General features: G+C 44.8%; 1 protein-coding gene across 2 annotated transcripts in view; it reads left to right on the forward strand.

Annotated features, from left to right (window-relative positions):
• Positions 1-26,927, forward strand: part of TLR5 (toll like receptor 5) — a 196,626-nt gene that overhangs the window by 145,522 nt on the left and 24,177 nt on the right. The window contains exon 2 of one of the 2 annotated variants that reach the window (XM_069233840.1): positions 14,692-14,807. The exons of the other annotated variant lie outside the window; for it this stretch is intronic. Coding sequence (XP_069089941.1) covers positions 14,782-14,807 — 26 coding nt within the window. The 5' untranslated portion in view covers positions 14,692-14,781. The remainder of the gene's footprint in view (positions 1-14,691; positions 14,808-26,927) is intronic. 2 annotated transcript variants of the gene reach the window in all.

Below are 26,927 nucleotides of genomic sequence, written 5' to 3' on the forward strand. Positions count from 1 at the left end.
TGTTGATGTACAACAGGTACCACTGGGATGAGATGGAGACTTTAGTACAGCACCTCCCTGAGACCTACCACAAGAGGGAGGAGGAGCTAGTTGCAGAATACGACATTATTTTTAACATGAACATCCACTGAGCCTTGGGCGCTGCAGATACTGCTTCTCACATTCTCAACACCAGAATGTTGGTCTGACATCATGCATTGCTTCATGTCTCGGGTTGAAACAGGAGGTTCGGTAACTCCACCTTAAAATCCCATTCAACAGGGAACACCTCTTCGGTCTCCAAGTGGCTAAGATGTAGAAATACTAAGAAGGGCACCAAGATTTCAATGTCCATGGGCGCCCTGCAGTCTGCCCCACTGAGGCAACAATGCAGGGTCTGGAGCAGGAGCAGGACCCACCCTCTGACCAAGTGCAATCCTATCATCACCAACAACCAGCCTTTCACAAGTACCAGATAGGCACAGCGTACTCGACGGATGGCACAGGTGCAACAGTGGTAAGGGCAGAGGTAGAGGCGGCTCTGGCAGAAGATCGTCCATTCCTAAGCACTGATTCACCCTTCCCACCCTACCAATCACACAGCAACTATTACAGGAGATTAAGGGATTTCCATTCTTGTTGAGTGGAAATCACTTGATCAGTAAGTACTAGTTGTGGGTCTGCAGGATAACTGCTTAGAATTCTGCATTCCCCTGTTTAACATACCACAATGTCGAGACACCATTGGTCAAGACCAACTCAGTCGCTTGCAATAAAAGCTCAAAGCGCACAATGCTGCGGGTGCCTCCACACCAATGGGGCAATGGAGTCTGCGCACTGTGCTTTCTCATTCCAGAGAAAGACGGCTTCCTCCAGCCCATCTTAGACCTGAGGCCGCTCATTTGCAGCGCTTTCACATAACGACCCTGCAGATGTTATCCTGCTGCTTCATCAGGGAAACATCATGATGAAGTTGAATCTCCAAGGTATCCTACTTTCACAACCCTGTCAACCGTTCCCATCACCAGTAACTTCAGTGTGTGGTTAGTGGACAGCATTACCAATTCTCAGTACTACCTTTCAGCATCCCAAAGCTCTTTTCCAAGTGTCAGGCGGTGGTGGCTGCCCATTCACTCAGAGCGGCATCCACATTTTTCCGCATCTCAACGAATGGCTGATCAGGAGCACGAGCAGGCTACACCATTCAGCACACACTCAGCGTCCTAACCCTGCTCCATAATTTAGGTTTTACTGTGAATGCAAATAAGTCCCATCACCAACCCCAACAGATTCGCCCTTTCTGGGCTCAACATTAAATGCTGTCACTGCAAATAAGTCCCATCACTAATCCCAATAAATCCGCCCTTTCTGAGATCAACATTAAATGCTGTCACTGCAAATAGGTCCCATCACCAATCCCAACAGATCCTCCCTTTCTGGGCTCCGCATTAAATGCTGTCACAGGAAAAGCAGACCCCAACCAGCCGAGGGTGATGGTATTCCAACAGCTGCTGCCTCTTTTTCAGTCCTAAGATTGCGAAAACTGTAATAAAACTCGAGTATGATTGTGGGAGGCCATTTGTTTGGTGTGACATTCCAAAGTTCAAGTTGCAGGAAAACTCAAAACCCAGAAATGTGCTCATAGTGCCAGGTAGCACATTGGACTATAGGTCACGTTTGAAGTTACTCTTAAGTTTTTTAAACTTTTCTATTTGTTTGCCTTTGTATATTATTGTGATGACTGCCACTTCCCACGTTGTTTTTGAAGAAATACCATGTCAGCATTCAATTTTGCTCTCTACAATGATGAAACACCAACAAACAGTTACTTGGCAGGCTTTTTTTAGACCCATTTCCACAGGTGACCATTACTACCAACGCATTGCTTACATGGTTGGCTTTGCATCTTGGTACCATCACTGTGCTAGAAAATGTGACCTCTCACCACCTGGGTCATTACATCCACTATCTCGAGCTGATGACTATCCACCTAGGCCTCAAAGCTTATTACAAGGTGGTCTGTGGCCTGGTGGACCACACCTATACAGCCAACATGTCAGCTGCATTTTACATACAGAAACACGGGTACTAACTGTCCCAGCTATCTGATGTGGCACTGGGTGATCCGCTGCAAGATCCGTGTGCAAGCGAGGCAACTACTGGAAGTGGATAACCACTTTGCGGACCTCTTAAGGAAGGCTCATCAACAAGCCCACAAGTGGTGTTTGCACTCTCCAGTCCCATGGGGACCCCTCCTCATTTGCAAATGGTTACAACCACCCATGAGGTGTCGGTTAAAAAAAAAAATGTTTTGCAATCGTAATTTGGCTGCAAAACATTCATACATACAACAGTGAATCGGTATTAGGAAGGGATGTCCTAAGCACGCCCCTTTCCTTAATACCGATTCCTAAACCCAAATTGTGATTTAGTAACAGGTTACTGAATCTCATTTTGGCTTTTGTAGATTTTGAAACCCTTTTTTCTTCGTTCGCAAGGGCAAGGCTGTAAGGATGAACCTGACTGGGACATTTGCTTAATTTTTTCTACCCCTCCCATCCATCCTGTACGTGGTGAGGAAGATGAGGCAGGTATCCAAGACCCTCATCCTAGTGACTCCAACTTGGGCCAGGCAGCCCTGCTACTCTGTGTTCTTAGAGATGTCTATCAGTCCCCATGAGAACCTACAGACCTGGTTGGATCTTTTACATAACAGTGCGGGCAAATCAGGCAGCCAAATTCTCCAATACATCTTAACCTAGGATCCAGCACCTGAGGTCACAGAATGTAGCCACTTAGAGCTCCCTAAGTGGTATATGACTATACTGCATGATGCATGTAAGCCTTTTTCAAATGAATGTTACACACCGAAGTTGAAAAGATTTGTCCACCTCTGCAATTCCAAACACCTATAACCCTTCAAAGTCAAAGTTCAGGATTTTATATATTACCTCTGTACCTTCAGAAGGCAGGTCTTTCATACACCTCAATATGCCTTCGTTTACTTGCATTAGCAGCATAAATGCAAACACAGAACACTCATCCCTCTTCATGATTCCGGTGGTCCAAGTGTTCATGGAGGGCCTCAAGAGGTTGATACACCCACAAACTCCTCCTGCCCATTACTGGAATCTAAATGTGGATCTTACAAGACTTATGGGGCCACCTTTTATACCCATTCGCTCATGTAGTTTTTCCTTCTGCTTCTGGATGATGGCCTTCCTCATAGCAGTAGCTTTCATCAGACGCACCAGCAAGTTATAAGAACTCACTATTCAGGAACACACGAACAGAGTGGTCCTTCAAATGAATCCCATGTTTCTACTCAAGAATATCTCACATTTCCACATTACCCAGGCTATTGATCTGCCCATGTTCTTTCCTCAACCTGCGTCTGTAGCGGAAAGAGCACTGCACACCTTAGAGGTAAAGCGGGCACGCATATACTGTGGTGAATGCATTAGGTCTTTTCGCAGGACTACTCAGCTCTTTGTAGCCTTTACAAAGCCCCCCAAGGGTCATGCCGTTCCCAAAGACAACATTTTAAGATGGATTGTCAGGTGCATCCAAACCTGTTACACTAACCCTAAAATGTTCTCGCTGCACCTCCCAGGGCTCTCTATACACATAAGTAAAGAGCCACCTTTCCTAGGTTACATCCCTTTAGCTGTAATGTGCAAAGCATCTTCCTGGACAGCACTATACACCTTCACAAAACATTACTGTGTAGACATTCTTGCTCATCATCAGACTATGGTTGACACCAGACTAAGTTAGGAACTCTGTTTCAAACATCTAAATCATCTGTCTGTCAGCCACCGATTTGGAGGAAACTACTTTACAGCTGATGCACAGCATGTACATCTACAGCCACACGTGCTATGAACAGAAAATGTTACTCACCCTGTAAGTATCTGTTTACAGCACGTAGTGCTGTGGGATCACATTCACTCGCCCTCCTCGATGGAAGTGGCCAATGATGGCACGTTTTCATTTTTAACGCTTGTCTTATAACTTTCAATGCATATGGCACATCACACTATTCGTCATTCCACGTTCACTTTCTAGCCACTGAGTGGAAAACGCTCTAATGTGGAGTTGGTGTCCACCCCCATGTGGACTATGAAGCGTTGAAATGCATGCTGTTACTCAATGATTCTTCGAATTAAAACAAGTTGTAATCCCCAAGCCCAACACTATATGGCAGGAGAAAGAAGATGAAGTAATCTACAGCATGACGCACTACAGACAGACGCCTACAGGGCAAGTACCCTTTTCCTTCCTGATGAAATAAATTGGGTGCACTAATGAATGCTTCTGCCACTTAACTCCAGGGATTGGTGGCCCTGCTACAGTGTTGTGTTCAATAGCAAGTTACGGCCAGCATCCTTACTTAAGGAAATCTATGACTAGCGTAGGCATGTTCGAGTACTCCTGGGAATTTTTGTGAATCTATAAAAAGTTGCAAATCTACTTAAATTGCAAGAATGCTCTTAAAATTAGTAGATTTAGGATGTTTCGGAACCATTCAGTATTTTTGACTTTTAGTACAAACTCATGGAGCTAATGAGGTTAGCTCCCTAAGTCTCATTAGTCTTTATAGAGTATTTCATACTATACAGAACATACGCTAGCCATGATTTGCTCCCTTTAACGCAGTCCTCCACCTATTATATCGCCACACTTCAACCTACATTGTTAAGTCATATTCTTTTGATGTTTCAGAACCTGTAGACACTGTAGGTTGCATATACGAAGAGCCAATGAGAGACTCGGTCATTTACTGCAGAACACTGTGTTCTGATGGACCGATAACAGTGTCCTGAAGGACTGATAACAGTGACCCCGTTTTCTACTGATAGTTTTAGCAGACTGCTCTTCACAAACACCTACACTGTTCCTTAGACATTAGACTGAACTAATAGGTTTTGGTTTAAGTGCTAGCCGACATGCATGGTGTAGCCAATGGAAAACTCACACCAACACAGTGCTTTCCAAAGATTCATATCTGGTCACTCACAGGATACCTTACATTGTGTTACTATCAGTGTATTATTTGATATAAACATACTTTTGCAGCGTCAGTCTTTTCTGTAGTCACGTCACATGCTGTGCACTATTCGGCCATCTAGTGGTTGGAACCAGAATTCTCAAATTTGGTAGTAGTCTTTCCTCTTTTAAAAAAAATTAAATTGTGATTGGGCGTCAACCATCTCCAGTTTTATGCTTAAACCTTCCTCTTGTGACATCATTTGCCCTCCCCGGAAGACTTCCTGTTGGTCGCTATCTTCAAATTATTTTTTTCCACCGTTGGCACTGGAAACAACGCCGAAGGCTGTCCAAACTGCAAACTTAAGAAGTTTGAAAAGTCATTTTTTTGGCAAAGAAGAAACCACTGATAAGAGGTACCGGAGGAAAAGTGTTGAATAGGTATGTTGAAATTGCCACAGAGAATGCCTGGACAGGGGGCTCCCTGCTCCAATTGATTTTGCCAGAAGCACCACCATAAATTTGTATAAAAAGACAGACATCAGGAGTATAACCACAACCGTGTTGACTGCGAGGACTGCACCAACTTTAAGCTGAATACTCTAAGGTGAGAGAAGCAGAGGCAGGCTCACTACATGTAGGGGCAAAAACCAACCCCATCCCTGAAAGACTTAGGGCAGAGTAGAAGAAGAAAATGTCTCAGAGGGAGCTGAAGGAGCAGGCTTGGACGTCCAGTTGTCCATCGTCGACATCGAGAGCGAGCAAAACAGACAAAAAACAAAAGGTAACCCTGAAAAAACACACTGGGGGAGACTCAAAAACATCTGACTCTAGAATTCAAAAAGGGGACTTGGCGTAAAAAAAATAAAAATAAAAAAAAACACCGACCAACGGCAAGTCACTACCTAAAGAACCTTTGAGTCCCAGAATAGGGCTACAGTGGTAGTTGAACTCCCCAAAAGACATTTAAAGATGATTGAGGCGAAGAAAAGGCAGATTGAAGCCAGGAAGCTTTGAAGTTGAGGGAAGAAAGAAAAGGGGAAACACCAAAGAAGGCATTGAAAAACTCCTTCAAAGGATGTTTTGATGGTGCAAAGAAAGTTGACATCAGTGCTCGACGTTGAGGAAAGGGCCACTGAGATTGAGAAGAAAAAGAAGCAGAACTGGCAGCAATTCTTCAGGAAAAAAACAGGATTTCAATGAATCCCTTTGGCAATTTCGTATTCCACACAAGAACTCGAGACAGGTTGATAGTGGCAAGGGGGAAGCCGAGGTACTGGAACTCTTATCAACACCTGAGCCATAGGAAGAAGAACTGGGTCAAGAGTTCTTTTTTGAAGAAGAAGAGGATCCAGAAAATTTAGCAATGGAAATGCTGCAGAAAGGAACTTAATACACAAAGAGTCAATGGCAAGATATTGAGATGGATTCTCCTGAGGAGGGGATTGACACATACCCCTCAAGACCTGCAGCCCCAGATGCCATTGCTTTGTATGGTCATATTATTGAGAAAGCAGCTGAGAAATATGAGGTGCAATTAAAAGAAGAGAAGGCCCAGTCCCGTTTCTTACTAGAGACGTTACTGCCCTCTCAAACAAAAACAAAAACAGTTCCTACCAATGCATCCAGGCATTTTGGATCAAGGAGGAGAGGCATTCAAGGAGCCCGCTACTTGCAGAGCAGTAGCACCTAGAGCTGAAAAAAAGTACAAACATTCTTCAAAAGTCTCTCTATACATTAAGGGAACAGTTCCACCTGATCCTGTCATTGCAGCTAATGCAAGAAAAAGGGCCAATACACCAACAACATCTGGTCCACCACCAGATAAAGAAAGAAAGACAATTGGTCTGGTTGGAAGTAAATTTGAGAGAGGGGTTGCAAATCAATAAAGAATTGGAAACTCCAATGCTGTGCTAAATCATTACGCCTCTCAGCAATGGGACAAAATGGCGAAGCTCATGAAACTTGAGCAGTACCCAAAAAGGGCTGTGACACTGGCTGAGGAAGGAAAAAATATAGTCAATACTTGCCTCAAATCAGCTGTTGATGCAGCAGATACAGCTATCTGTCAGATGATGGTGGGGACAACACTGCAAGACATGCTTGGTTGAGGGTGTCAGGTTTCAAACCACAAGTCCAGGAAAACATCATCAATGCTCCCTTTGATAGTAAACATCTGTTTTGGAGTGCTGTAAATGATAAAACCTTGAAGCAACTAAAAAGGACAATGACACCTCATAATCTATGGGAGCAGTACATTTCAGAGGTCACTAAGGAGAGGAACAACCCCTGTTAGAAGACCAACAGGAAAAGGGAGTTTCTCCAGTACATCCTCAAATCAAGGATTTCAAAGGAACAAGACAGTCACAGACAACACCTCACTGTTGGCGATTTCAGCTGCAAAAGCGACAGTCCTTTTGAGGTTGTGCATAGGGAAGAGCACAGCCTCAAAGAGGAGGAACATCCCCCACCTCCAAGTGACTCCGCTTTGCAACAAAACCTCTCATTTACAACACCTGTTGGAGGAAGAATAAAAAACGTCCTTTAGCAGTGGGGGAAGATGACAACATACATTTGGATCATAAACATCTAAAAATAATGATACTGCATGGAACTTAGCAGAACACCTCTAGCAAAGGGACCAAGAAAAAAGGTCCTCAAAGGACAAAACATCATAGCTACTGAAGGAAGTAGAGGAGTTGCTGGGGAAGGAAGCAATAGAAAAAGTGCCCAAAAGGGAAATAAATCAGATAAACTACTCAACATATTTCCTAATAAAAAAAACAGATGGACCTTTGGTCCCATTCTGGACTTAAGATTTATAAACAAGTTCATAAAGACACAAACATTCAAAATGACTGCTCTACTGGAGGTTATCCCGGAAGTTCAAAATGGAGATTATACGGCAACAATAGACCTCAAGGATTCTTATATGCACATTCCAATGAATCACAAGCACACAAAAAATCTTGAGATTTATAGTCAACAAAACACATTACTAATTCAAGGTACTGACTAAAGTCAGCTCTAAGGGTATTTACAAAATGGTTAGAACCTGTAGCAGCACACCAAAGAAGACAAGGAATTCACGTCTACCCTTGGTTGGTAAAAGCAAATTCATTGGACAAATTCAAAAAACATACTCAAAGAGTCATAACAACACTGTTCAATCTAGGATTTTGAATAAATGCAGAAAAATCATCAACAAAGCCAGAGAAAGAAAAGGCTTTCCTAGGAGCAAGAATAAACTCAATAGAAGCAAAAGCTTATCCATATGAAATGAGTATAGTGCCAGTACTTCAAGAAATTCGCCTTTACCAGAAGGGACAGTCTCTGACAGTGAGAACTGAGGGAAAAATCCTAGGCAAGATGGCCTCATGCATTTTGCTCATCCCATGTGCGATGTTTCATACGAGACCAATTCAAGAGGGCGTTGGGAGGATCTAGTGGTTGTCATGCAAAGAATTCAGAAATAGATGGCTTGGTGGAGCTGAGCATAGTTATCAGCAGGAAGACGTTTTACACAACTAATTCCTACAGTGACCTTTCCTACCGATGCCTCACATATCCTTTGGGGAGCACATATGGGATCACTCAGTGTAAGAGGCGTATGGACAGAACACGAGGCAGTACAACACATCAGTGTACTGGACTTAAAGACAGTGTTCCTAGCTTTTCAGAAAGAGCTTTCAGGAAAATCAGCACTGATACAAATGGACAGTACTACAACAATGTTTTATATCAACAAGCAAGGGGAACCTCAATAGTTTGTCCTGTCAAAACTAGCACAACAAACTTGGGAGTGGGCAATTCAGAGACAAATTTACCTGTCAGCTAATCATCTTCCAGGAAAGGACAATGTCCAAGCGGACAGACTAAGCAGACACTCATCAACGACCAATGAGTGAGAACTCAATCAGTCAGTACTCAAACAAATATTCAGACTGTGGGGTACACCAAAATTAGATCTATTCGTAACACTAGCAAACACTGTTTTTGACGCAGAACTGTGCTGCGCAACTTTCACATAATTCTGGGCCTAAGTCTAGCAGCATGGCTCCTGAAGACTTAAAGTTTCCCAACCTGCACCTACTGGAAAAAACACAATGGCAGTGCTCAGAGAAGCCAGAAGACCAACTACAAGAAAATGTTATATGGCAAAATGGGAAATATTCTCTCTTTGGTGTAAAACATGGGTTCTGCTACACCAAAACACAGAAGATGTTACAATCCTAAAGTATCTTACTCATCTTCTACATTGCAAGTTAACATATGCTTTATTAAAAGTACATTTAGCAGCCATCATGGCCTACACAAGAGGACACATATGAAGAAGTCTCCTTACTTCTCCTGTAATTAAAAGATTCTTAGAGGGAGCAAAAAGAATAGCACCACCCAGAAGGGTACCTGCACCAAAATGGAACTTAGACTTGGGCCTATATTTATACTTTTTAGCGTCACACTTGCAACATTTTTTGATGCAAAAGCAGCGCCAACTTACAAAATATAATTGAAATTTGTAAGTTTGCGCTGCTTTTGTGCCAAAAAATGACACAAATGCGGCGCAAAAAGTATGAATATGGGCCTTGGTTTTAGCACAACTGATGGGGAAACACTTTGAACCTCTTTACAAAGCCGTTTTACAAATACTAACACTAAAAATAGCTTTTCTAGAAGCAATAACATCTCTGCGTACAGTGAGCACATTACAAGCTCTCGCTATTCAAGAACCTTATACACAAATTCACAAGGACAGGGTAGTCATAAGGACAGACCCACACTTTCTACCAAAAATAATTTCAATTTTCAACATAGATCAGTCAAGACAAATCCCAAGTTTTTTCCAAGAACCCAAAAACCGCACAGAATGTGCGCTATGTATGTTGGATGCTAGAACAACAATCCTGTACTATACAGAAAGAACAAAAAAAATCAGGAAAGCAAAACAATGATTTGTATCATTTGCAGAAAATAATAAGGGTAATCAAGTCATGAAAGGTACAATTGAAAAAAAGATTTCCCAAACAATTCAATTATGTCACTCAAGTGCAGGAGCACCATTAAACTATAATCCAAGAGCACATTCAACCAGCAAAAAAGGAGCAACAGTAGCCTTTCTACTGACTACAGTGCTGCGGAATATTTGTATGGCGGCTACCTGGTCATCTGTGCATACTTTCACAACCCATTATTGCATAGACATTTAAATGGACAAGGAAACTGAAGTTGTACAAGGAGAATTGAAACATTTATTTACCAATTTAGGCTCATTTTCATCCCAGCCACCTCAACAGTAAATACTGCTACAAAATCAATGCAAAGCATATGAATCCAGAAAAAAATCATGCTGCAAAACAAAATAATTTATTAACTGTAGGTGTAGTTTGCAGCTTCAAGAATTTTCTGGATCCACAAGCGCCCCACCTGCCTCCCCAGAAGATGAGGTGATGTATAAAAAAAAAGAAGAATCTGAAGATGGTGACCAACATGAAGGCTTCCTGGGAGGGCATATGACGTCACAAGAGGATGGTCCAAGCACTAAATGGTGGAGGTTATTAAGGCCCATGACAAAAGAAAAAAAAGAGGAAAGAGAGGAAGGACTGTTACTGTGTAGAATTCCGGTCCCCACCACTAGATGGAGGAATAGTGCACAGCATGTGAATCCAGAAAATTCTTCAAGCTGCAAAACTACACCTACAAGTAAGAAATTATTGTGTTATTATTTGACAATTTGTCCTGCATTTACAGGCATTTTAACTTCGAGGTCACCCTTTATTGCCTCATTATAACATACGATTCCGCTAATCATTTAGTAGGAGAAATAAAGCAGCAATGGCATCTCCAAACACTCTTCACAAAGTTTACTTAGGATGCTAAAGAACTCTTCAAACATGCCTCTACACAGAGCAAGTTACCCTCCACATCATGGCATTGGGTGACTTCTTGTGTGGCGAGATCAAGAAAATGCAATAGATCACTCAAATTCTGATTATGGCAGTGTGACAATAGAATTAACTGCCAGTCATGAATACAGCAAATACATCATGCTTGAGATGTTAAAATCTTAACCATCTTCCTTGCAGTGGATTTTAAGAAGCAGAGTTCATAGGCCGTGCTATTACTGTTCAATACACAGATACAAAGCAGACAAACAGTACGTGTTGCCACATTTCCACCAGCCTAGCTTTGTGTGTATGACAAAAACGGTGTAAAAGCACACAAAGGCCTACCAACTCATGTCCCCTTGTCATGTGTGGCATGCTTTTTGCCCAGGACATATTGTTTGGAGTCAAGGACAACAACAACAAGTTGTCATGTTTATTTTGTCCTTAGGACAAGTGGGCCCCATCACTTGCAGCACAAGCCCTTTGGCTGCCAGCTTACAGGCAATTGAACTGTCTACAGTTGAGATAATATTTGTGTCCATATGTTAATGCTGTTCGCACCAAATAAATGTTGCAAGGTAACACTGCACTATTGACTGGTTCCAGTAAAAATTATACTATTTATTTGAAGCATCATTTAGTACAACGCGCTGATGAATACTAGTCTTTTAAAAAAATATCCATAATGGAATATCAGTGTAACCATTTTCAACAAGATTATGGAAAACATGAAAATAAACAAGCGCTGGCAAAACAACCAATCCAACATTGGTGGTCAGTCTTTTAGTTTTGTCAATGTGTGTCTTGTTTTAACAATGCTTCCCGCTTTATTGTTGTGGGAGCTTCCAGGCCCTCGCCACTGTAACAAACATTGGCAAAAGCAAACAAAAAAAGACAAATTTTGGCCTCAAAAAGGACACATTGACACAGTAGTTCCTGGCACTGAACAAAACTACTTTGTGTGTCAATATGTTCCCTGTGGAAGAGCAGATTGCTATCACTCACAGTAAAGCCAGCTGACAGATGGATAGAGAGAGGAACAGAATTTCAATAAAAACAAAGTGTCTTGGTTAACACCAGACCTAGTTAGGGGCCCAATTCTTTAAAAAAAAAGTTACAAAAGTGCACCCATGGTGTATGTCTTTGCATTAGTCGCTTTCATGAATTCACAAGAATTTACAAGAGTAGACCAGAAAATCGTACTCTTAGAAAATATTTGTGAACTGTACTTTAGCACAAGTAAATATGCGTGTGTGGATTTGACCATGCAAAAATGCGTGTTTACAAGCTCACTTTCCCTCCAACCACTTTTTCCACAACCCTGGAAGAATGTTTACTTCTGCCCTTGTCAGGAGTATATTTCCAACCTTTCTCAGTATGGAAAAAGATTAGAGAAGAGCTGAAAATCCTTAAAACATGCAAGTTAGTAGGGTTGCACAGACTCAAAAGCATTCCAGTCCCAGAACTATTGCTTACTGCTTCCTCCAGCCACAGTATGTAGATCTGCAGAAAGATAGCAAAATAAGAAAATTGCTATATTAAGGCTTGAAATTGCTAGTATTCAAGCCCTACTATGGTATAAGCCATGGCATAAACAGAGAGGCTGTTGTCAGAGCTTTTACATAATAAGATTGCTGCCATAATTTGTCGCTGCACTACACGCACCAAAGGGATGAGTAGATTTATTTACAGGACAGGTAGATGTATGAAGCAACCTGTCCCATGGACAAGAAGATACTTTGTCAAAGTCCACTCCTCTGCAACGTTCTAACTCGTTAGAGTGCACTAAATCATCAAAGTGTGTATGTGCGTGTGCGTGTGTGTGCGCGCATGCACGTGCGAGTGTGTGTGCTAGAGATAGTCTTAGAAAACTAATATTGTGAAAGGTCCTAACAGTGTGTGCAAGATCATCATATTATTTTCAGAGCTATAAGTTGGCATTAGTCACACTAACAAGACAGAACTGAAAACCTTCTGCTCTTTGAAAGCTGCAGGGCTACATAGAGTGATTAGAGCTACAAGGCCACCCTGCCTCATACAAATCGGACCAGAAAGGAAATAAAAATAGATATGTTAGTCTGCCTTCCTTGTGTTTCTGTAACTGAGACATTGCTGGTGTTCCATATCAATGGTCTGAAAAACTACACAGGGGGTTTCCCTACCCCACTTCATAGAGAATAATTGGAGAAGGAAGTGTAAAAGAGTCTGAGAATTTGGGAGGTGCAGACACAAGGACTGGTTGCTACGGAGACATGCCTAAGTGCTGACGTTTGACTGCAAACCTAATAGCTTTATGGGGCATGCAGGTATACTTAATACAGCTTGGCATAGAAATAAAGAATTTCCAAGAGCCATTCATGCAAAACAACAATCATGAGGCTTAGAGCACATATGCAGATATTGGTTAGGGACTAGACTAATCGAATAGAGAATGTAGAAACGTGGTGAAATCTGACCTGCTTGTGATTTTCATTATATTCATTTTGTTTTATATTCTGACTTCTGAGACTACCATAGATTGCCATGTGAATTGCCATTGTTCTGAAGATTAATAGAGCAGGTTGTTTTCATAATATGTCATCTGATGGAATGGATGTAGTGAGTATATTTGATAGCACTAATAAATACAGACATTTTCGGAGTCTCTTAAACGTACATTGCGAGTTTCCATTGAAGACTGGGAGTTGAGGGTGAAATTTAACTGATAGGAAAAAGAGACAGCAAAGTGGTCCATTAAAGCCTTTGCCGTATTAGTTTGACCACTGTAACTCTTTTATGCCAAAAAGGACAGGCTCCTATTGTGGCACAGTCATTTGTTTGAAATGTTTAACTTCTAGCCATCGAGGAAGTCCTTAATGGATGAGTGATTTTCAAATTCTGGCAGACATTAAAGTCTCCCTACGTGGTTTAGTGGGAGTTACATTCAGGGTTGACTAATTAGGTCAGCTGTTGTAGCATTGTGAAGGTTGTTAATTAGTAACACAAATATTTGATTGAGCAGTAGGGATGTGTGTTTTACCAGCATATATTCTGTTGTAGAATTACATTCTACGGTAGGGTGAATTACAGGTTTGTGTTTTCGCTGACAGCAAGAACATCAACTCGCTCCTCTTAGCAACTATGCATGAGGATTTTATAACTTAGAACTAAATTGGCTAGGTAACGTACAGAGCTAGCAGTGGTTCAGAACTATAAACAGAAGGTTGAGCTGAAATACCCCAATAAAGCTGCCTGGTTGTACTGGGATTTTTCTGCCTACTGAGATTGTGGTTGAAGCAGTCACCGACAAAATCGACAAAAATAAATTCTATTCTGCTTGATTGTATATGAACATCTGAAATATTAAATAGATAACTATCCTTGCATAATCAGGCTATTATTTTCTTCATAAACCCCTCAAACTGACTCCTTTGGCAATTCGAATGATATTTTTTGGAAATGTGCTTCTGCTTTTCGTTGATTACATTTATTGGCTACCTTAATGATCAAACGTGACACATTTAACATACTTTTTACAGAAAATGGTAAGAATAAAAAATGGTTTCCAACGCAGAATAGGAATGAAAACTAAGAGGTATGGTAGGTTTTTATAATAATTGTTGCAAGATAATAATCATTAATATGTAGTGTTATACAGGAGATTCTTAAGGTCAGCAAAAGTTTTATTTATACATTTATTAATTTAAATGATTTTTATAACACCAGCAGGCTGCCAGAGAATCTGACTTGAGGGAATTTGCACTACATAGACATGATGCTAGGGTATGCAGTCAAGGTGAAAAAGATAATCAAAAGCAAGACATTGTAGGTAATTGATGGTTGTTGTTATGTTTTTCAGGAAAGCATTCTAGAAGTATACACCTAGAGCTGATGAAGTTCAGACACCATAAACCAAATTGGAAGGTGTCTCACAGAACATGCAGCCATTATGCCCTGCTCTTTAGTGCTCACCAGGTACAGTACATGTGTTCTTATGGAACCCTCACCCACATGCTAATCATGTGGCATGCTTCATCATCGGGTCCTCACCTGGTATGGTGCTCACCACCAGGTGGGCTCAGCCTCGCAGTGGGAGGGAACACTTTGATATTCTTTATGTTCTTAATGTGATCTTATGACAGAAAGTGTTAAAAATACCTCCAGGGAACCCTAACCCAAATCACATTATGACATACTGATAGGTGATGATTCACAGTATACGCACACACACACAGTGCTAGGGGGACATATCAGAGACACATAAACATTCCATTGGCACATGGACTGCCATTCTCAATTTTATTTTTTTATGTTTTCCTGGGGAAACATTGAGTTAGCATCCCCCACATTAGCCTATTTTCATCTATTTTAGATGGCAGAAATGTATTGCTAATCTTCTAAGTGACTGCTATGCTGCTTCCAAAAATTAAAGATATTGCACTTAGCAGATTTAAGTGCCCCTCTGACAATTTCAAGATGGCTAACACTTTCCCACTTTTCAGGGCAGATAACTTACAACAGCGGTCCAATCTTTCAAGATGGCCACCACGTCACCCCTCCTTACGATGGTCCAGCGCACACAGTTGTTTAGCCTCAACATGCACCTTTTGTTTACAAATATACATATGGTTTTCTCCTCTGCATTTTATGAGTCTGTAGTAGTGATTATGTCTCTGGGTCAAGATTGGAAGGATTGGGCAATTAATTTTATCTATCAGTAGTAATTAATACAGTTCCTGGACGTGGAAATAGGGATAGAAACATGAGTACATTTAGCAGTTAAACCTATTATAAGATGGCCCCCATGATCCGCGCCGGTTGGGAGCCATTTTTCTCAAAAAACTCTAGGTGTGACTGCTCATCAGAGCACAAATTGCACTATTTAAGGACTAGCTTGGGCTGCCTCTTCACCATATTCAGCAGATGAGGTCCACAGAGCTAGGTTGTTAAGTCCCCACTGAGCATTGGTCTAGTGAGTAATGCCCCTGACTGCTGGGTCATTTGTTAGTATATTTATTCTTCTTTACTAGTAAGGTGGCCCATGGTTTCACACTGTGTGACCTTTATCCCAGCAAGCCCCCGCGTTTTCTATCATGATGCCTGAATAATCTTCATTGCCATGTATATCTCCCACTTGACACAGTAGGAGCCTGATGGCTTACATTCATGTATTTATTCTCCTCTTTGTGTGTGGATATGTGATGCACTGCATGAATGCACTTGAATAATAAGATGACTGCATGATATTTTGAACACTAGCTGTTAAAGGTAGTATAAGTCACACCGGGTCACTTACCCTGGCTAGTAGCTGATGGTATTTCTAAGGTTAGAGACCTCATCATTTTAGAATGTGCAGTGCATGTGTTTTATTGTTTGACCTACCCATATTCTAATACAGACGTATTTTCAGTTCTGTGTTCCTTATCCTTTTTTTAGAATTCTAGAAGTGGATAATCTCCAATTTTCAATCAACTCACCTTGTATAAAATGGTTGGGTAACTATCTCTTGAGCGTGCAAGGAATGCATGTGGATGCCTAATGCCTGCTCAGTATGGGTTAGGAGTGCAAGGGTCTTAGAGATCCAGATGAAATGTGCACATCTTGTGAATCAGATGAAACATGTCAACCTAGAGACACACTGGCTCATTGTGTTATGACACAGTGCCTCTTTGTGTCATGTTATGTTTTAAACCATATCACAGAGCCCCTCTTATCAAAGAAGTGGGTTAGGGTTCCCTGGAGATATGTTTAACGTTTTCTGTCCTAAGATCCTATTAAGAACATAGAGAATGTCAAAGTGCTTCCTCCCACTGCGAAGCTAAAACCACCTGGTGGTGAGGACCTCATCAGGTGAGGACCCGATGAGGAAGCATGCCAAATGATTAGTACCTAGGTGATGGTTCTATAAGAACACAGGTATGTACTGTGCTTGGTGAGCACTAAAGAGAAGGGCATAGTGACTGCTTGTTTTGGGAGACACCCTCCACTTTTGGTTTATGTATGATAGATTATTTTCAAGGTAAAGAGGCAAAAAAAGGCAGCGTGGCCAAGGAGCTGAAGATGGCAGACATACTGTAAATTAGCTCTGCCGCTTAAAGGCCGCAATCGCTAAGAATCCTGCAACCTCAAGTGCCCAGGGGGACCCTCTCTCAATCCCCCCTGCAGCGGAAACCTGCGCTGTCGGCCACGGGTCAGAGGGTGCAGCTAGTGGACACCCAGCCAAGCCCCCCAGCCGGGGCAGCGAGTCCACACCTGCCTCAAAGACCTTGTGGGCCGCTCCTCCCCCGGGAGTGGGAGCACTTCACACGGTGCCTGGGCTAGGCAGGTGAGGTCTCATGATGTTTGCTGCACCCAACACCCAGAAGGCCCCTTCCAGGTCCTGCGGCAGCGGGAACCCTGGCAACAGAAAACTAGCCGGTAGGCATGACCAGGGGGCCCCAGGGGAGGTCCTCAGGCCCGGGGCGCTGATCCAGCCGGTCCTCGTGCACCCTGAGCGCCACTTCTCCCCCAGACGATAGTGCGCACTGCTGTTGCACCAGGGCCGGATGAAAAAGGCCCAAACAGATTGGTCCTGGTGCAACAGGGCCCTTGGGACCTCCTCCCCGCAACAAGAGTGGGCGGGGGTCCTAGCAGAGCGCATGCGGCCTCCTGTCCCTGGTCAGTGGACTTGGAGCGCCGCACCTACAGCACTCTGCTCTGCGGCGCTACCAGAAGAGGTGCTGCCCGTCCTGGCCTTAGCGGGGCACACAGAAACTACCCCGGGGATGAGAGCTTCCCCCTTTCCCTGCCTCCCACACCCCAGACAGAACTTGGCCCCGGGCAACTCCTAATGGGGGGGGAGAGGAGAAGATTCCCCCTAGACGAGACTCAATTGGGGGGGAGGCAGCTGCTGTAGGATATCTGAAGCATTGCGCAGATCATTGATAGGTGATCCTGCATGGCAGCCCCCCATCCGCCTACAGATACTGCTCAGTGAGGCCATCCACCCTGCCCCGCACATTTACCTGCTCCAGTGCTATTGATAACCAACAGGGCAAGGCACGAGCCGTGCCCACACTGCTGCAAGGGGACCACCACCCTGAGACGGGGAACTTCACTAACCAACGATGGAGCATATGAAATTGGCCTTCACCTGCTCGAGCAGACATTCTCAAAGACCCTCCCAGGCAGCCACTGTAACATCTACTAGCAGCACGCATCAGGATCTTGCCATAGGGAGAAAAAAAAAATGGCTAAATCGCACTCCTGCCTTCTATCAGCGGCCTCTCCCCAAGAAGCAGACACCGAACGTGGGCCCGGAACCTTCAGGCCCCAGCTCACCTCTGCCGACAAGCAAGCCTCCAAATCCTCACGAACCTCAGTAGAAGCCTGCATTGATGAAATATGAGTAGAGTTCGGACTCCTGCAGGAAGACCAGGGAAAACTGGCTGCTCAGATTACCGACACCGAACGCCAACTTTAAGACCTAACTCTACAGCTAACATCTCAAGAACAGATTACCCAGGACCTTGTGGACCAGGTGAAGCACTTGGAAACGCGGACCGAAGATGTGGAGGGCAGGGCCTGACATTACAACATCCTCGTCATGGGCCTCCTGGAGGAAGTGGGGGGCTCCCAGCCAATGGTTGACTTCTAGGAGACCTGGGTGAAGTCATTCACGCCCACTGAGGTCCTGACCCCCCACTTCACTTCGGAGAGGGCACACCAAGACCCAGCCCGCAGGCCACTCCAGGATCACCCCTGCACCCTGTAGTGGCCCGGTTGCTTCATTATAAAGACAGGGACACAATCCTTCAAGCAGCCAAACTTGCAGCACGCCTGCTGTGCGAAAATAGCCAATTTCCCCCTCTCACACCTGACTTCCCAGCGTTGACTGGGTCCCTCTTGGGCGCTTAGCCACAGACACCTACCGATTGCAGGCTAGACGACCTCGAACTCGCAAGCCTCAGGAGCATGCTAAACCGCTCCCTCTGCCCCAGCTTTCATAATGGCATCTTTCAACTACAGTTTGGGCGTGATGCTGACGGCTTCAGGACCCAGTTACAGTTGTTTCATGTTTGTTGTTATGACATTTTTGTTATGCATCTTTATTTACAGGGCAATGTCTTTAACACCACCCATGATCCGCACCTTACTCCTGGGCTTCTCGGCCCTCACGGCCTTCTCTATCCTCCCCACCCCATACTCACATCTTCACCAATGTCCTTGCCACAGAAGATATGGTTCCTCACATTTGATGTAAGGGGAATGCGTTCCGCCCGGTTGCGCTACTTCACATATGCATACCTCAAGCGCCAAAACGCACAAATTCATTTCTTGCAGGAGACTCAACTCATAGAGGGAGAACTCCCAATGCCTTTGACGCTGTTGGAGGGACACTGTAATAGGTACAACATATTCTGCATTCTCAAGAGGGCACACCATTACATACAACAACAATCGACAGAGAGGGCAGGTATGCGTTCGCCGAGGGTTACTTTGACGGGGAGCGTGTGCTCCTAGGTAGCATTTACGTACATAATACAGGCCAAGCATCATTCTGGGGCACCTCATCAGAGACACTAGCACAATGGGTGGGCATCCCCTGGTTACTGGTAACAGACTACAATAATTTCTTAGAAATCTCAATTGATCGGTTCTCCCCTTCCCACCTTCCCCATCCCCCGCCCCAAACTCGCCAGCACTCCTGCACATTCTCTGACTGGGTCGACCAGTGGAGACTCCACAATGCCTGGAGGGTCCATAACCCACAAATCCCCCTCTACTCCCACTATTCCACCCCTCACGACCTACTTATATGTTCGCCTAGACAGACAGATTCCTTTGCTCCGCAGAGCTAATCCCCCAAATATCTGAAACAGACTTCCTGGGTAGGGTTCTCTCTGACCACGTGGCACATTTCTTGGAAGTTGAGTTGGGGGCTCCGCGTCCCCCGGTGCCCCTCTGGCAGCTTCAACAGGATCATGCCATCCCCTCTGTGCAATTTCTTATGTATGGGCCCCTCTTGGCCTCAATACACTGACTATGGGGGGCCCTCAAGGAAGGACAGCTCCGACACAAAGTTATCCATGCCTTATACCTAATGGGTTATGGGCGCCATCTCATCACATGGCTCTATGAAGAGCACACATTGACTCTTCGCTGACTCACCTTTGGCAGAGCTGGGAGGATGACATCGGTTGGCCTCTCCATGACTCGGAATGGGCTAGGGCATTAGAATCCCCCATAACAGTGTCTCGAAATGCATGTTTCAAAAAAATCCAGTACATGCTTCTACTTCGAGCCTATCTCACCCCTGAGCATCTAAACAGACTATTCTCGGCGGCCCACTTAACTAGTCTGCGCTGCTCTCAGACCGTGGTGGATCTCCAACACATCTGCGTATTTATACTTTTTTTTAGCGCCGCATTTGCGCCGCTTTTTGACGCAAAACAGCGCAAACCTACAAAATACAATGGTATTTTGCAAGTATGCGCCGTTTTTGCGTCAAAAAACGACGCAAATGCGGCGCTAAAAAAGTATAAATACGGGCCCTGGCCCTTTCCAGCGCCCAAGCGCATCTGGGATGAAATACACACTAACCTAGCCACGGTCACAGGACTCAGCATGCTAAAAACGTGGTCAGCTACGCCGCTGGGATTATTCCCCCACAGGAAGCACCATGAAGTAAGAGCCCTCTTTGCCAATCTGGCGCTTTTATCAGCTAAGCGTCTTCTCCCATGCACTGGAAGGCTCCACACCCTCCTTCACTTGCCCAGTGGCACACCGCTATTTCCTGTTGGGGAGAGGCGGAGAGCTCCGCACTGCATTGGGAAGAAGCCCGTCGCATCCGACGTTGCCCCATAGCAGCGGACCGGCAACCTGGGAGGTCATGCTTCTGCAAGTTAAAGCACAGGCAGCTGAGGATCCCTCTCCGGGAACCCCCCACAGTGACTCTGAGATGCCCCAGACCCACAGGCAAGTACTCCCCCTCCCCCCCTATCGCCCTCCAAATAGGGATAACCCCTCCATAGCCAAGATAACCCCCGAACTCTTCCCCCCTTCATTTTGCGATCACCAGGTGTTCTTCCTAACCAAACACATATAAATTGCTCACCCTTAGTTCCCTGTTAACATCCTCCTCCTCTCACTCCCAGTTCCGGAGTTTATTCCTCATTCACGTCCCCTCCTGCCAAGCGCCACGTCCTGATACCATTGCAACAGCCCCGTCAGACATCTAAAAGTGAACAATGGTTGAAACATACATGCTGAGACAACCAACAATTCCTGTATTATCCATATACCTTCTCTCCCGCTGTGAATGATATTTGTAACATGCTTTCAAAGGCTATACCGACGAACAATGTAAAACTCAAAAAAGATATATGGAAGGAAAAAAAAAGGCAAACAAAATGATAATTTCATACACTATTAGTCTTGCAACTCACACACTCTGTGATTCATACAGGTTTTTCTTCTGTGAGGTGTGACCTATTCCTGACTTATTTTTGAATATCCAGGAGTAGGTCGTGCATACTCATGAAATGAAGCTTTGTGAATCTTGCCCTAGGAAGTTACCTGAGCTCTTCCCAGAGATCTTGTCGCAGAAAAGGTGGGAGCATTGCAGTTGTTTGGAAGATAGTTTCTTTTTTTGTTTGGTCAAGTTTAGGGTTGATGTTGCTTCATACCTTGTACATTCAGCCAGCTGTACTGGATATGAACAAGGAAAGAGAGCTTACTTTTAAGCGTTCCGTCGTCTTATGCTATCGGTCAGGGTGGAGTCAAGACTTATGTAGCCTCACACCTTGTACGTTCAGTCCAATTAACAGAGCAAGAGAACTTGCTGTCAAGCTTTCCATGTTCTTATGCAATGGATGCAGATGAAGTTAAGGTTAAGATACTGTCACACCTTGTCCACTGAGCCGCTCAGCACAGGATAGGAACAGTGCAAGAGGCGTAGCTGTCCAACTTCTTATGCTATCAATATGCACAATAACTAACAATGTAAGTAAGCTTGCTTTGAAGCTTCCCTAGGTCTTATGCTATGAATATGCACCAAAATCAACAGCAGAAGAAAGCATGGTGTTAAGCTTCATATGCGCTCATGCAATGGACATGCTCTCATGCAATGGACATGCTCTCATGCAATGGATATGGGTGGAGTCAAAGTTATTGTTGCCTCACACTTTGTCCATTTAGGCACACAATATGAACTTTACCCAGAGAGCCTGCTGCCAACCTCCCGTGATCTTAAGCTATAGGTAAGTACAATATTCAGTCATCTTAATGTTATTGCAAGGTCTTTAATGCTTTCCATGTGAAAACAGATATGTCTTTGTGTGTGAATACCATCTGGATATGTAGTTCACACTGTAATTGCAGTTGGTGTATTTCTTGGGTGCTACCCTCTTTATTTCTTGGTGGTGGCACATAGGTGTATATATGTCCGTAGGGCAGCAGTGGTTTCAATTGCACAGTGGGTCTCCTTTTGTGGCTACGCTGTGGGTTATTGTTGCAAACCAGGTTCAATGTAGAATTCCACTGTATTCCACTCATTGCGCAGATTGGCAGCTCCCTTTCAGCCCAGTACCCTTAATCAGAAAACCAACAGAAATAAACAACAAAGATAACGCATCTACAAAATGCACAATGCCACTGTGCATTGTGTTTTTGTATAGGAGATAGAAGTCTGAAACTAGCATTGCAGCTGACATCTGTCTGATGGCTCATTCACTGTATTCCTAACTTGTTAAACTAGGGGTCAATCAATCAATCAATCAATATTTGTAAAGCGCAGCTACTCACCCTTGAGATTTCAAGGTGCTGGGGCGGGAGGGGCCTCATCTGAAGAGCCGCGTCTTGAGGTTCTTCCTGAAGATGGTGTGCGACGGGCTTTGTCTGAAGTGCAGTGGGAGGTTGTTCCAGCTCTTTGCTGCAGTATAGGTGAAAGATCATCCTCTGGCAGTGGTTTTGCGGATGTGAGGGACGGTGGCCAGGGCCATCTGGGTGGGTTAGAAGATAGTTTCCTGGGATCCTTGTGTCCTACGATTTATTTGAATGTGGTATCTGTGTTGCAAGGTAAACAGATTTAACAGAGCACATACCATAATGCATTGCATGGAAGCTAGTCTTGAGATAGTATCACTATCTTGTGGCAACTAGGGCTGGGTCACAAGTCCTTTGCATGCTTGGAACAGCTGTGCAATGATGGTTTGTGAATGCTTCTGGCCTGCCCTGAGTTTTTCCTATAATATAATGAAATCAACAGTCTGCTGTCTTTTGCACACTACTAGCAGAGGTGAGCCCTGCTGATGCATGTCACACCAAACAACCCCCTAGTAGCAGTGTTGGTGGCTGCTGTTGCATCATCCCGGGCTTCAAGGAGATTGATGATGGTGGAAGCTTGGTTGTAGTGTAGGAGCTCTGACCTCCCCACCTGTACCCCAGTGGTTTGTCTGCCTATAGGCCCTTTACTGCAAAGATTGTTTAATTTCCACAATGCTGGGGTCTCTTACCTGTTGTTTTGTGTGCGACATGTATAACTAAGGTATGTTTGTTGCGTGTGTGTGTGTGTGGGACCAAGGGAATGGTGCTGTGTGTAGGGGACACCGTGTGCATGGATGCACAAGATAATGGTCTCCTTGCAGGCTGTCTTTTATCCATGGTAGACAAGATACTATGCACATTCCTTTGGTAGGGGCCCCTCCTTGAAACCAGTGTTACTTGCTCTATTGGAAAGGCTTCCTCAGTCCAGAGTAGGTCTCCTTGCACTGGTGGAAATGTCTGCTAATGTCTCTTCTTGTGGTGCTAGCTGTCTCCTTGCAAAGATGACCTTCCCCTCAACTTAATATGAGGGCAATCCCCATCCACACCTTTGACTATTTAAAACTGGTCTGACCCTGAAGTAGGATAAATTACAATTAGGTGATGACAAAAACATCTATAAGTGGCCATGCCGAAATGTGTTACTGGCAGCCAGCCCAGCCCCAACTTCCGGATTGATCAAGTAAGACACCTTAGGGAGTGAATAGAGGTGGTGATGAGCCACCTTACTTGTTATACTCCTTCTTCTTAAACACATAAAATGTCTGAGTAAAATCTGGGTAGTCCAGCAGGGTAAAACAATCTTGAGTGAGGACAGTGAGCTTATCAAGACTTTTAAAATAGGTTTAGAGACAAGCGCAAAATGCCTCTGTAGGGAGTTGGCTCTGTATGTGCTATTTCAAAGTAAGGAATAGCATGCACAGAGTCCAAGGGTTCCCCTTAGAGGTAAGATAGTGGCAAAAAGAGATAATACTAATGCTCTATTTTGTGGTAGTGTGGTCGAGCAGTAGGCTTATCAAAGGAGTAGTGTTAAGCATTTGTTGTACATACACACAGGCAATAAATGAGGAATACACACTCAGAGACAATTCCAAGCCAATAGGTTTTTGTATAGAAAAATATATTTTCTTAGTTTATTTTAAGAACCACAGGTTCAAATTCTACATGTAATATCTCATTTGAAAGGTATTACAGGTAAGTACTCTAGGAACTTTGAATAATCACAATAGCATATATACTTTTTACATAAAACACATTTAGCTGTTTTAAAAGTGGACACAGTGCAATTTTCACAGTTCCTGGGGGAGGTAAAGTAATGTTAGTTCTTGAAGGTAAGTAAACCACCTACAGGGTTCAAATTGGGGTCCAAGGTAGCCCACCGTTGGGGGTTCAGAGCAACCCCAAAGTCACCACACCAGCAGCTCAGGGCCGGTCAGGTGCAGAGGTCAAAGAGGTGCCCAAAACACATAGGCTTCAATGGAGGTAAGGGGGTGCCCCGGTTCCAGTCTGCCAGCAGGTAAGTACCCGCGTCTTCGGAGGGCAGACCAGGGGGGTTTTGTAGGGCACCGGGGGGGACACAAGTCAGCACAAAAAGTACACCCTCAGCAGCGCGGGGGCGGCCTGGTGCAGTGTGCAAACACGCGTCGGGTTTCCAATGGTTTTCAATGAGAGACCAAGGGGTCTCTTCAGCGGTGCAGGCAGGCAAGGGGGGGGGCTCCTCGGGGTAGCCACCACCTGGGCAAGGGAGAGGGCCTCCTGGGGATCACTCCTGCACTGGAGTTCCGATCCTTCAGGTCCTGGGGGCTGCGGGTGCAGGGTCTTTTCCAGGCGTCGGGATTTCAGAGTCAGGCAGTCGCGGTCAGGGGGAGCCTCGGGATTTCCTCTGCAGGCGTTGCTGTGGGGGCTCAGGGGGGACAACTTTGGTTACTCACAGTCTCGGAGTCGCCTGGGGGTCCTCCCTGTAGCGTTGTTTCTTCACCAGTCGAGTCGGGGTCGCCGGGTGCAGTGTTGCAAGTCTCACGCTTCTTGCGGGGATTGCAGGGGTCTTTAAATCTGCTCCTCTGGATACAAAGTTGCAGTCTTTGTTGAACAGGGCCGCTGTTCTCTGGAGTTTCTTGGTCTCTTAGAAGCAGGGCAGTCCTCTGAGGATTCAGGGGTCGCTGGTCCTGGGGAAAGCGTCGCTGGAGCAGTTTTCTTTGGAAGGCAGGAGACAGGCCGGTAGGACTGAGGCCAAAGCAGTTGGTGTCTTCTTTTCTTCTTCTGCAGGGGTTTTTCAGCTCAGCAGTCCTCTTCTTCTGTAAGTTGCAGTAATCTAAATTCTTAGGTTCAGGGAAGCCCTTAAATACTAGATTTAAGGGTGTGTTTAGGTCTGGGGGGTTAGTAGCCAATGGCTACTAGCCATGAGGGTGGGTACACCCTCTTTGTGCCTCCTCCCAAGGGGAGGGGGTCACAATCCTATCCCTATTGGGGGAATCCTCCATCTGCAAGATGGAGGATTTCTAAAAGTTAGAGTCACTTCAGGTCAGGACACCTTAGGGGCTGTCCTGACTGGCCAGTGACTCCTCCTTGTTATTCTCATTATTTCCTCCGGCCTTGCCGCCAAAAGTGGGGCAGTGGCTGGAGGGGGCGAGCAACTCCACTAGCTGGAGTGCCCTGTGGTGCTGGAACAAAGGGGGTGAGCCTTTGAGGCTCACCGCCAGGTGTTACAGCTCCTGCCTGGGGGAGGTGTTAGCATCTCCACCCAGTGCAGGCTTTGTTATTGGCCTCAGAGTGACAAAGGCACTCTCCCCATGGGGCCAGCAACATGTCTCAAGTGTGGCAGGCTGCTAAAACCAGTCAGCCTACACAGGTAGTTGGTTAAGGTTTCAGGGGGCACCTCTAAGGTGCCCTCTGAGGTGCATTTCACAATAAAATGTACACTGGCATCAGTGTGCATTTATTGTGCTGAGAAGTTTGATACCAAACTTCCCATTTTTCAGTGTAGCCATTATGGTGCTGTGGAGTTCGTGTTTGACAGACTCCCAGACCATATACTCTTATGGCTACCCTGCACTTACAATGTCTAAGGTTTGGCTTAGACACTGTAGGGGCACAGTGCTCATGCACTGGTGCCTTCACCTATGGTATAGTGCACCCTGCCTTAGGGCTGTAAGGCCTGCTAGAGGGGTGACTTATCTATACTGCATAGGCAGTGTGAGGTTTGCATGGCACCCTGAGGGGAGTGCCATGTCGACTTACTCGTTTTGTCCTCACCAGCACACACAAGCTGGCAAGCAGTGTGTCTGTGCTGAGTGAGGGGTCCCCAGGGTGGCATAAGATATGCTGCAGCCCTTAGAGACCTTCCCTGGCATCAGGGCCTTTGGTACCAGGGGTACCAGTTACAAGGGACTTACCTGGATGCCAGGGTGTGCCAATTGTGGATACAAAAGTACAGGTTAGGGAAAGAACACTGGTGCTGAGGCCTGGTTAGCAGGCCTCAGCACACTTTCAATTCAAAACATAGCATCAGCAAAGGCAAAAAGTCAGGGGGTAACCATGCCAAGGAGGCATTTCCTTACACAACCCCCCCCCCAAACGAAAGAGGATGAGACTAACCTTTCCCAAGAGAGTCTTCATTTTCTAAGTGGAAGAACCTGGAAAGGCCATCTGCATTGGCATGGGCAGTCCCAGGTCTGTGTTCCACTATAAAGTCCATTCCCTGTAGGGAGATGGACCACCTCAACAGTTTTAGATTTTCACCTTTCATCTGCATCAGCCATCTGAGAGGTCTGTGGTCAGTTTGAACTACAAAGT

This window comes from Pleurodeles waltl, chromosome 5 (assembly GCF_031143425.1).
Source record: "Pleurodeles waltl isolate 20211129_DDA chromosome 5, aPleWal1.hap1.20221129, whole genome shotgun sequence".
Taxonomy (NCBI): domain Eukaryota; kingdom Metazoa; phylum Chordata; class Amphibia; order Caudata; family Salamandridae; genus Pleurodeles; species Pleurodeles waltl.